The 12,073-nt window shown below is 31.4% G+C and overlaps 1 protein-coding gene across 1 annotated transcript; it reads left to right on the top strand.

Annotated features, from left to right (window-relative positions):
* Positions 1-2,199: 2,199 nt before the first annotated feature.
* Positions 2,200-3,456, top strand: LOC124370536. The gene has a single exon (XM_046828826.1). It carries the CDS (start codon positions 2,200-2,202, stop codon positions 3,454-3,456), a length of 1,257 nt encoding a protein of 418 aa, XP_046684782.1.
* The last annotated feature ends 8,617 nt before the right edge of the window (positions 3,457-12,073 follow it).

The raw sequence follows: 12,073 nt of genomic DNA, 5'->3' as shown, positions 1-12,073 counted from the left end.
CGGTCCAAGCCCTAAATGCTTGCAGTAGCATTACCGGATAGGTGAAATGTTAAGGATAAAATAAATAAGTATCCACATTCCTTTTAAATCTTTATATGATTTATTGGTTGTTCTAACCCTTTATACCTTCAGTGCGTAATATTGTTGTATTGTAATAGTGTTTTATACGGCTTAAAATAATTTAATATTTTACTGAAATTTTATTTGAAAACATTCTATCGTTTCATACAATAATATTGAAGAAACATCACATTGTTCACTTTAATGATGTTTTATATGCATACCGTACAAAGTTAATATACTTACATTTTACAATTTTCCGTTCGGCCTGATTAGCATACTCTTACATTATAATTTAAACGCCTAAAGCTATTAGTGAACATAAACACTTCATACACACTTTCTGTTTTCAGCCTTCAGTAAACGAACCTGAAAGATTTATGCCTAAACATATTTAACTAATTTTTGTTAACATTTTAGCAAGATACCTTTCGCAGGAACTTGCATTAAACGTGTAAAATATTGTGTTGTTATTAGTTTTTGATTGATTATATAATTTGATGTTATTATCTGTGCTAATTTATAATTATATCCAATGCAAAACACTTGAAAGCGTAATAAAATTTATGCAAAATGACTTAATAAAACACTTAATCGAAAAGATGATAATTTGTAAATAATTGATACAACACAACTATACGGACACATGCATTTTACGTTGAACTGTATCGTTCTCTTCAGTCATATGGCGTACAGAATACGCTTCTACGTACATAAAAAATGAATTAAAAAAATCCTGACACTTGATCTTAGTATGCTGCAATCTTGCGCGGAAAACTGTGTATTTTAATTATTACCTGATGGAAAAATACAATATACTAATATATTAGTGTTAGTAAACGTTTCATTTTGGAGAAGACATGATCTTTTGTGTCATTGACAGCTGCAGTCTTTAAAAGTATTGGTACAATTCCTTGAACGGACAGGGTTTAAATGTGATAATTATATATATATATATATATATATATATTATGTATATATAGAGGAAAGTACCCAAATACGGACCCCTGCCTTAATGTGGACCCCCATGGTTATTGTCTCTGATGAGTGCTGAAACCTAGCAACAAACAGTTTAAATACTAGTGCAAGGTTCCACCACAAAGTAGAAGAGCGCTAGCGTCACCTGCTCCAGTTGCTTTCTTGACAGTCGGCCATTACGTGTTTTTGCAATACTAAAAGTTTTTGTGAGTGCTCAGTTTTTTTTAGTTGGACGCGATAAGTGACAGGTAAGCCTTACAACCCTTATATATTCTTAAATGGTAATGTTGAAGGAATCACGTAACCATGTAATTATTTCCATGGGATATTTTTTTAATTAAATATGGCGTTTTAAAAATTCAGAAATGAGGTGCCTAAAACGGACCCCCAACAGTTGCCTAAACTGGACCCCCTGCATAACGTGTGATATTTTATTTAAAAATAGGCCTAGTTATTTTTTCCAGATTATATTCCTTATTGTATTGTTTTCAGATTAAAAAGAAGAATGGGGAAAATAGCCCAGCGAAAATGGAATGAATCTGACATGATAAAAGCAATAGACGCAGTTCGTAAAAAAAATATGGGATGGAAAAAGGCTAGTAAACACTTCAATGTGCCCAAAACTACTCTTATAAGATTATCTAATGTTAAGTACGGCACATCTGAAGAGGCAGTAAAAGTAAAGAGGGGTAGGCCAACTGTTTTTGAGTAAAGATATTGAAGAGGAGCTAGTTACTTACTGTCTTGCGATGGAGGCATCATTTTTTGGTCTTACTCGTGCTGATCTCCGAAGAATCGCTGTCCAATTGGCAGAAAGAAATCAAATCGCACACCCTTTCAAAAATGAAATTGCAGGGAAAAAATGGGTACGTCTTTTCTTACAAAGGCACAAGTCTAAGTTATCAGAAAGAAAGCCAACTGGGACTTCTTATAGCAGGGCTCTTGGGTTTAGCAAGGAAAATGTTGAGATGTTTTTTGGCCTTTTGGATGAAGTTTATGAGAAGGAAAAATTTACTCCTGATAGAATTTATAATGTTGACGAGAGCGGAATAACCGTTGTTCAATCAAAAGTAGCAAAGGTTGTAGGTCTAAGGGGGAAAAAAACAGGTTGCTTCCTTGACTTCAGGAGAGCGTGGAGCCCTAATCACTGTTGTAGCTTGCATGAGTGCTAGTGGTTCTTTTGTGCCCCCGTTGGTAGTTTTCCCTAGAAAAAACATGAGTGAACAACTTACAAAAGGAGCTCCAGCTGGAACTATCTTTTCCACACATCCTTCAGGATGGATTCAGACAAATTCTTTCACAGAGTGGTTTCGACATTTCATTAAGTTCTCCAATCCCACCAAAGAAAAACCTGTGCTCTTGTTGCTGGATGGGCACTTTAGCCACACCCAAAACATAGATTTAATTGACCTGGCAAAAGAAAATCATGTGACCATTCTTTCTCTGCCTCCCCACTGCTCTCATAAACTCCAGCCGTTGGACAAGACCTTCATGGGTCCTCTGAAAATCCATTACAGTGATGAAATAAGACAGTGGCTCAGAATTAACCAACGTCCTGTCACCGCGTTTGATGTGATGGAGTTATTTGGTAAAGCTTACATCAAATGTCAGAGAGCTGAAGTAGCGATCAATGGTTTTAAAGTAACTGGGATATGGCCATTGAACAAAACAATATTCTCGGACGCTGAATACATAGAAGAAGCTAACAAACAAAGAGATTCCTCTTTTTATGAAGCTGTATTGAAGAAAAATAAACCTAAAGGCACAAACCTAAGCCCACCAATAAATCAGAACCAAAGTACTTCGAATGAACAAGGTGGTTTTCAAGAGATCGATTTAAATAGGCCATCAGCATCAACAAGTTCAGTAGTTGGTTATCTTCCTTTGCCGGATGAAGAACTCGAGATGAGCCCTGCCACATCTTGTCAGATCAGCCCATTTGACATAACCCCACTTCCACAAGTCAAGAAAAGAACGTCAAATAGAGGACGAAAAGCCTGCAAGTCTACAGTCATTACTTCTACTCCTTATAAAACTCAATTAGAGGAGGCCAAAAAAGCTAAAGAAGAGAAGGAAGCACAGCAAAAGGCAAAGAACCGTATTACTGGAGGATGTCGGGGGAACCGGAAGAAAGGAAAACAACTGGTTAAGAAACGTCTTTCTTTTGATGAACGGGATGAAAAAGTATCCGGCAGTGAAGCAGATGAGAGTGTCTCATCCGGAAATTCAGAACTCGAGGTACCTCCTGGTGTAATTCCAGCCAAAGAAGACGACGCGGCTTGTATGTTTTGCGACAGAAAGTTTTCAGAGGACAATAAAGGAGAACTCTGGGTAATGTGTATCATGTGTTCTATGTGGGCCCATGTAGATTGCGCAGGAGCTGATAAGGACATTTATATCTGTGATTTTTGCCTTTAATAATCTACAACCTATTCACTGAACCCAATGTACATTTTCCCAACCTTGAATTTTCACATTTTCAATTTTCTATGTTAAAAAAATGTTCAAATAAAAAAACTTTTCTGTCAAACCGTTTTGCAATTGATTTTCAGTTTTATTCCCTTTCCTAGTTCAGTAAATTAAGTTTTTTTGTCATTTTACCCAGGGGTCCAGTTTAGGCAACCTTTTTGAAATTCACTGAAGTGTAAGGTTTACAAATTTTTTGTATTTACTCCTGTAACTTATATATATTTTTGGCATAAATAAATTACAAATAGTACACGACATAGTAAAGTAAATATTACATAGTTTTAAAACAGGTTTTTTCAATAATTTATATATTTTATAATATAAAAACAAAATGGGGGTCCGAATTTGGGCACTTTCCTCTATATATAAAATATCTATATTATATTTATATTTCTATATATATTGTAAACAATACACAGGTTATTTAAAGTTGTGTGTTAAGGTTCGTTTAAGATTTAACATTTACTAAAGATTTTAACGTAAGCATAGCCCAAGATGTACATTATTTTAAATTTGTAGACCATCCGCCATTGGAGTAAATAATTACCTTAAACATTATTTCTTTATTCCAGTATCTATTTACGAAGTTTAACTTTCACAACTTGAGACAAAGAAAAATAAATTTAACCACCTAAAACAGGATCTATATTGTAAGTTTTTCAAAATTTAAACCAGTGTAATGTTTTGATTACTAACAATTTAAGGTTGGATTTACGGCTTTATACTCTACTAATAAAGTTTTTTAGTTTGATTTCGATCTCGACCTATGCTATAATTTTCGATTTCCTTCTAGCTCCTAACAGGCCACTCCCCTGAAATGACAAAAAATGGTAGTTACTTCAAAAATAAGATTTATTGGGTCAGTAAAGATACACCAAGTTTTAGTGCTTTACATGAAATCTTCCGGGTACTATCAAGCCCGTGTGGGACTTTTTTACATTCCAAAATATTTCAATTAACAGACATTTTATTAAATTACTGCTATTTAAGTGATATGTAAAATTTGATAAATTATTACTAAAACATATTAGGATAACATTTCATTAACTTTCAAAAAGCATTTTGAAGATTCTATTTTTAACAAAGGCCCTTGAAACATATTTTTCTTTAGACTAGACCCTTTTAATCTAATTTAAATTTAAATAAAAATGTTTTAGGAAGTTTGAAATTGTCTATATTTTATATGATTTACGAGTGTATCACGTTAGTGGGATGTCGTTGAAAGAGCGTTAATTCATACAGCTTATATTAAAACAACCCAGGAAAAGATCGATGGTGGAAGCGTGTATGGTAAAATTGTCAAAAGCGCGGAGCGCAGACCTGGGCGGAACAATTAAACAAAGGGTTGCTCAACAACACTACACAATGGGGTCGATGTCAGGGATCCTGCTCGACCTTCTTCTATATAAGTCTTTGTATTGTCTTAGACATTAACCCACGTTTTAATAATATTATTCTTGTCCAGTGAACGGCTTCAATTTTGTATAGTGTTTAATGAAATGTAATACTTACTCAATTATTAATTTAATTTAGTTAAATCCAGGTATATTTTACACACATGGTATAAAACATAAACGCTTGGGTTGCCCAATATATTTTAAAATTATATAGGACAAGTTTTTATATTTTATAACATAGTAAATTAAACAGATTTTTATAATTAAGGCATGCTAATCGCTTGAACACAATTTCAAACAATATAAGAAATAATGTTATATCTAAATTAATGCTTGTTTAAATGATTTTACGAAAGGTTCAATAAATGTTACAAATCACTTTGGTTAAGAAAAAATATTTCTACTAAGTGGTTTCGTCTTATCGACATCTTACGGAACGTACATGAGTAGTAAGTTGGATGCAGGGTTAACTCCTTAACTCTAGGAGTTAACACTAACTCTGGGAAGATCCAGTGTGAGTCAATAGGGTAGGCCTTGTAGATGAAGTAAATATGGGTGAAATCAGGCTAGTGCTAAATTCGTAAAGTATTCTCCTTCCATTCATATCCAAATATATTTAACAACATAATTCAATCAAATCAGAAATGTTATTTAGAAAGATCTTTGGGGTAAATAAAGAGGATGAATATTTTAAAGACGAGTCGGAGTTATCAGTTCATTTATGTATTTTCTGCACGCATAATATAATATTGAACTTCAATAAATATGGCAATCCAGGTCTCTATCATGGAATAATTTCGTTCAATCTGCGTAATAGACTATTCTTTACGTATATAAAACATTTTTACACCAACAATACAACTTATATATGCAAATTAAGGATTTTTGCTTTAAATGATGCAGTAAAACTGTTGAAATATGTAATTTATGCTGTAACAGGTATCGGCTGCTAAGATACATAACTTAATGAGTTTTAAATGTTTCAATATATACATATATATATATATATGTACTATATATTTATATTTATATATATTATGTAAAGAAGCAAAAAAATAATTTAAATCTTTAACAGTAGTGTTTAATGTCCGGTACTAAGTATTCATTAGAATCGTATGTAGTTATGAAATAGCTAAGAATGAATATTTTATTCCTTAGAAGTCAATAATAATAATATCGGAAGGATCAATCTATAACTTTGGATGGCTTATGAAGTTGTGTTATACAGCAGTAACCTTGAAACTCTGCTTGTAAATCCCCACCATAAATTCTCTCCTCTCCACCGTTCTAATTCTAAGTTTTCTGACAACACTTGCTCATGTTTCACGACATCAGATGTAAATAGTGATTATACGTTCGATTAGTAAATTTTAACATTCTTTTAATGTCATATAAAATGGAACCTTTAAAATTATTGGTTTTAAATGAAAAGTTAATTAATAAAATAAATAGTGTTTAAATAAGTGTACCAGAACAAAACTTAGTTGAATTTGCTAATCCTACCAATATCTAAATATTATTAAAAATACATTTAATTAAACATTTACATGCTTCAACGTTGGTACTACTCTCTTTTTCGTGTTCTATTAAGTTAATCGTACACTATGCGTATGATTATAACTGTAAAGAATACCGAACTAGACCATATTTCTGGGTACGAAGTTATTGGATATTTTGCACTAAATACACAAATACACATATAATACAATAAATACATAAATACACGTGTTGCAGGTGGTGTGCTTTAGTGTTTATATGGTAAGTATTAAGTAAGTTGTGTCTATGTGGGCGCGCATTGGTGATTTTAGTGATATATATATATGTATATATATATATATAATATGACCTTTTACTATAAACTTGTTATGTACATGTACCATAACTCTACACACACTTCACGATATTGTTCCATGGACCAAGAAAAGCTAGGGCCTAAATGCAATCAACCACTGTTTATTGTATATATATATATATATATATATATATATATATATATATATATATATATATATATATATATAAGTAGATAGTAATATGGGGTTCCTGGCGCACTTTCGGAGCCGACCAAAAAGCAATGTAAAATACTGTTCAATGTACCATAAAGGAAGCTGAGAAATAACACAGCAAATCTCAATGAAAAATTAACCGAATCTACAGTCGTTCGTCTCCAAAAGCGATCGGTACATTACTCTGTGGAATGAAAAATTAACCAAATCTACAGCTGTTTGCTTCTACTTTCTTGAGCTGTGCTTTGTAAAATGTTGTCAAATCTGCTACGAATAAAGGAAAAATCTTAATAAAATTTAATCAATTTAAAACATTTTTACTAAAAACATACTGTACTTTAATAAAAAACTTTTCTACTAAATAAACAACATGAACTCACCAAGCTCTCTTCAGTTTCTAGCATTAAAACAGTGCAACAAAGATGAATTCAGTGAATTGCCGGTTTATTCTCAACAACAGTTGATACCGTCTTTAAATGAAACAGAATTAAAAGAACTTGTAGAGTCTTTTGCAGAAAGAACGAAAACTGCACACGTGTACACACAAAAAACGAAAAAAATAAGGGATTATATATTTAATATAATTACGAAAGATATTGAAAAGAAAGTAAAAAATAAACAAACAGAGAGTTTTCATCGTTTTTTATGACATTTTTCCCATATTATACGTCCTTTCAAGATAATCAAGACTTAATTGATGAATTTCTTAGGAATTTTTGTGAGTATCAAGATTTATCAACACAATTCATTAAAGAGCATTATAGAATTTTTCTTATAGAATATAGCCACATTTTGTGTGAAACAAAAGGTATTACTGTAGATAATATTCCATGTGATTCCTATGAAGAAAGACACCAACTATGGTTATCAAAACAGTACTATGACGTGGGGAGGGACTGCAAGTTTTAGAGTTAAGACTTTATTCTACAAAGTTAATTGTTATAATTTCTTTATCTTTTATAGTCTTCTTTCCAGTAACAACCAAGTGTAATTTTTCATTTTTGTTTAATTCTTTAATCTTTTTCTCATCCAAAACAGTCAAAAATCTGTTCGGCAAGTGTACTTTACAATCTTCCAACTCGGCAATTATTGTAAACCCGAATTTATCTTTCATTTTCTCCAAATTCAAGATTCTATGTTTCTTCCTTTCTTCCAATTCATTTAACTTCTTATACTCTTTAAACTTACATTCTCCAATATCATTTAACTCTTTCAAGAACTCCATTTAAATAGAAAAAATTTAAAGACGGAAAAAATGAAATTTGCTAACAATCACTCGAGAAGTCGGGGAGAATGTGAGTAAAACCGCATTCTTTTCAAGAGGTTCCTCGTTTAATTTCTCCAAATGTACTATAAAATCATCGAGGATTTCTGGCTTAAAATCGTAGACAAATTCAACATCCAGATAATGAAAAAATACAGGTAATATCTTTTCATAATAAACGTGTGTATCGATACCTACAAACCTAATGTATTCTTTGAAAAGGAAAATAATTTTGTCAATGGTTCCAAGAGATAAGTAAAAATTTTTATTCTGTTTTCTAAATTCTGTAACAAATTTTGTTTGCTTCTTGTCTCCATATTGCAATTTTGTAAGCAGGTTATTCAAATGTGTTAATTTATTTCGAAATTTCTTAGGTTTAGGTCTTTCTAACAAAATTAAATTACAACCTCTACAAACTAAATATCTTTTATCGATAATTTCTCCTCTATTAGAACACTTGTAACAGTTGGCATTATACTCTTCCATTTAAACAAAAAGATTTTTTTATAAATGGAGATTATGGAACTAAGTCTGCCGAGATATAAATTTTTCAGCGCAAATGTTTGTGTTTACATTTCTACAACAGAGATAAATAGAAATAATTTCATTCTATTGTACAACTATTTAGGATATTTTGTCTATGACTACAAAGATTATTCCGGAAGAAATCGAGATTTTTTCATCAGCGAAAGAGTATATTTTTGAAGTTTTAGAAGGAATGAAAGAGAATAATATGAACATCATCAATTATTGTAAAAGACAAAATGAATGATTGTGTCTTTGGTGTAGTGTTGTTAGTGTGCGTGTTTGCGCTATGGGGAATCACATCACATTCAACTTCTACGGTGTCTATTGTTTAGAGACTTGGCCCTGCACTGCTACTGTCCAACCAAGTTAATGGCTAGGAGCTGTAATTCGGGTCTTAGACTCTGGAATTTTTTTGTTCCCAAGTCTCATTTTTTCTTTGGTAACTACTGTGTAGAAGTTGATGGAGAGATACAATTAGGGAATTTGTGTCGGGTGTTTTGTAAGTGTAATGTTGTATTAATGAATGATGTGAATGATGAATGTAATGAACGAATTAAGGAAGAGAAGGAATGTACGAATTAAGGAAGAGAAGGAATTAAGGAATGAAGTGGAAAGGTGAGGAAGCAAATGGCGCGCCAACCACAGTTGTCATTACTCGGCTTGTTCTATAGTCATTACACTATGGCCACTCGTGTAAAGACTTGTCCCCAACCACTGAACGACAACCATGTCTTCCTCAATAAAAAAGCGCGCCTGAAGCTCTGGGATTTGAACCCAGAACCTCAGGCTTTGAAGGCAAGCGTCTTACCAACTGAGCTACGGAGAGTCTCGAAAGATATAAGCTATATCTCTGCTATATAAGTTGTTCAATTAGGAGTGCTAGTTTACAAGTTTATTAATAATTTTATATTTCAAAAACCACTCAACCGATTTTAATGAAATTTGGTACACATATAGTAAATACTTAACTCTTTCGACTTAACTTATCCATAAGGGTGAAATCATCCCCTATTTCTTAATATTCATAAAAAAATAAAAAAAATTATCAGAAAAAATCTGAAACTTCAAAAACAAGCGAGTTCAACTTAAAATTTCATGAAAATAACAAAATTTTCAAAAACTACCCCAATCATCCCTTATCTTAAAACTCTTATATCTCGAGAACTATTGGAGCTTTTTTGCTGAAATTTGGTATATAGGATCAGTAAATATTAAAGTATTTTTTAAAATCATAACTTCCGGTCCAACCCTTAAGATGACCTTGGAATAGTTTTTTGTTAATATCACCCCCATTTTTTAAGATATTCTTTTGAAATTAAAAATGAATACTTATATCAATGTCTTTAACAATTCTGTAAAGTTTTAAAATTATCCGATGAATAATAGTGAAAATAACGTGATTTTTACTGAATTTCTCTAATATCGTTCTTAATCACATCATAGGCTAAAAATTTCTCAGAGACAACAACAACATAACAAATCGCGTTTGTAACAGCTTTTTGAAAATCCATATTGATAATTATATCGTTCTTTGAACCAGAAATATTTGTCAAACTCTTTGTTGTATCAATGACATAAATAGGTCTATTCGCTAAAAATTCTTTAGGATTGTAATACATTTCCTTATTATTACAGTAAACTTTCTTAAAATCTTGATACATCTGATACATGATTCTGAAAAGACCTCCGGAAATGTTTAAATTTTGTAATTCATTTGGATAATAAGAACCGTTCAATTTTACTCTGATATTTTTTACATCCAAACTATCAAACTTTGAAGGATTTTTTTCTTGATTATTCTGTCTATCTGTTTGAAAACCGATGATAACGAACTTGGGATTGAAGATATTTCTATAAATATTTGTGATATCGAACGAATAAGTTGTTCCGGAAATACCTTTTTGTTCAATACATTGCCAATCTAGAAAATTAAACATAATGTTTTGACTTTTTGTAATTTCATCAATCAACCTAATTTTACTCGTGGTTTTATAATCAATCATTGGAACTCTAATAAAAAAATCTGTAATTGTTATTTTTCCATCAACAGGCATAAAATTTCCAGTTGCAGTCTTCAGAATCGCATCATCGTCTTCTGCTCTTATAAAACTTAGATAAAATCCTCCTTTATAGATCGGAATAGTAACATTTTCAAAAAATCCTAATCCAAAATGAGATAAATTTCCAGCTGCTTCAAAAACACCAAATTTAAAATCTGATTCAAAGCCATTAGAAGTTTGAGAAATAACATCACTTTTTGAATACGAAATAGTTCCTTTAATAGTGCTTAATTGACCACAGTTTTCGACTTCTTCTATCAATTTATTGTGTTTTCTTACTTCAATCTTAGAAAATAAAAACGGTATAAAATTATCGATTAATCTAACATTATCAGTTCCAAGATATGCTTGACCATCTTGTTTTGTTAAAGTTCCAGAAATATAAAACTGGAAGTTAGACGAGCAAAAGTTATCTCCAAAATCAATATTAAACTCAGTTCTTTTATTCGGTTCATTCAAATGTTGTTTACTAATTGGATAGAAATTTTTAAACTCCGCCCTTTCAATATCACTAGCATATTTTCTGTAGTCCGCCATTTAATAAGAGAAAATTTAGAAATTTTAAACATCGTGTATAAGAAATATATCATTTTTTCATCGATCTAATGTACGTTTTTATAAGAAAAGATATAAATTTTAGTAAAATAATTAAAAAGATTAGAGTCATTTTTAATGATCTACTTCGTCATATTCAGGATTCTCTTCCTTAAATTTTGCGATCTCGGTCACATATTTCAATAAAATCTGCACAGGATAGTAACCGCTATCTATAATATTGTTCCAATCAACTGTATCTTTATTTTCATCCAAAAACTTTATACTCAAGTGTTGATAGAGACAAAGAACAGACATATGATCTTTTAATTGATAATGTATATTTTCTTGAATGAACTCTGATGATAAAGTTTGATATTTTGCAATGTTATACCAATTCAATTTGTTTACGTATAATCTCATCATATCTTCGGATAATTCATATTTTTGAGAAATGTCATCCCAATGTTCTTTTTTCAAATCTCTTTCGTGTTGCATTATAAAAAGATCGAAAGCACTGTAATGTCCCGCCATCTCTATTTATTATGAAAAAAATTTCAAAATCAAGTTTTTATAAATTGGCTCTTTTTTAGCGTTACATTCAGCACATTTTCCAGATATTCTCTTAACTCCGTTAATGTTTGCATAGTATTTTATATCGTTTGTGGCAGTTTTCTCTTTACATCTCACACAATATATGAGCGCCATTTATATAAGGAAAATTAGTCATCGTAACCACCTACTCCATTAAATCTGTTGTCGATGTTTTCAAAAGTT

The sequence above is a fragment of the Homalodisca vitripennis genome, unplaced genomic scaffold (assembly GCF_021130785.1).
Source record: "Homalodisca vitripennis isolate AUS2020 unplaced genomic scaffold, UT_GWSS_2.1 ScUCBcl_283;HRSCAF=1912, whole genome shotgun sequence".
Taxonomy (NCBI): domain Eukaryota; kingdom Metazoa; phylum Arthropoda; class Insecta; order Hemiptera; family Cicadellidae; genus Homalodisca; species Homalodisca vitripennis.
The sequence above is the reverse complement of the archived record's forward strand: the minus strand, read 5'-3'. Positions and strand labels throughout refer to the sequence as shown.

Bases quoted from the DNA above. Each gene is read 5' to 3' on its own strand.
- LOC124370536 (XM_046828826.1), top strand. From the start codon at position 2,200: ATGAGTGCTAGTGGTTCTTTTGTGCCCCCGTTGGTAGTTTTCCCTAGA.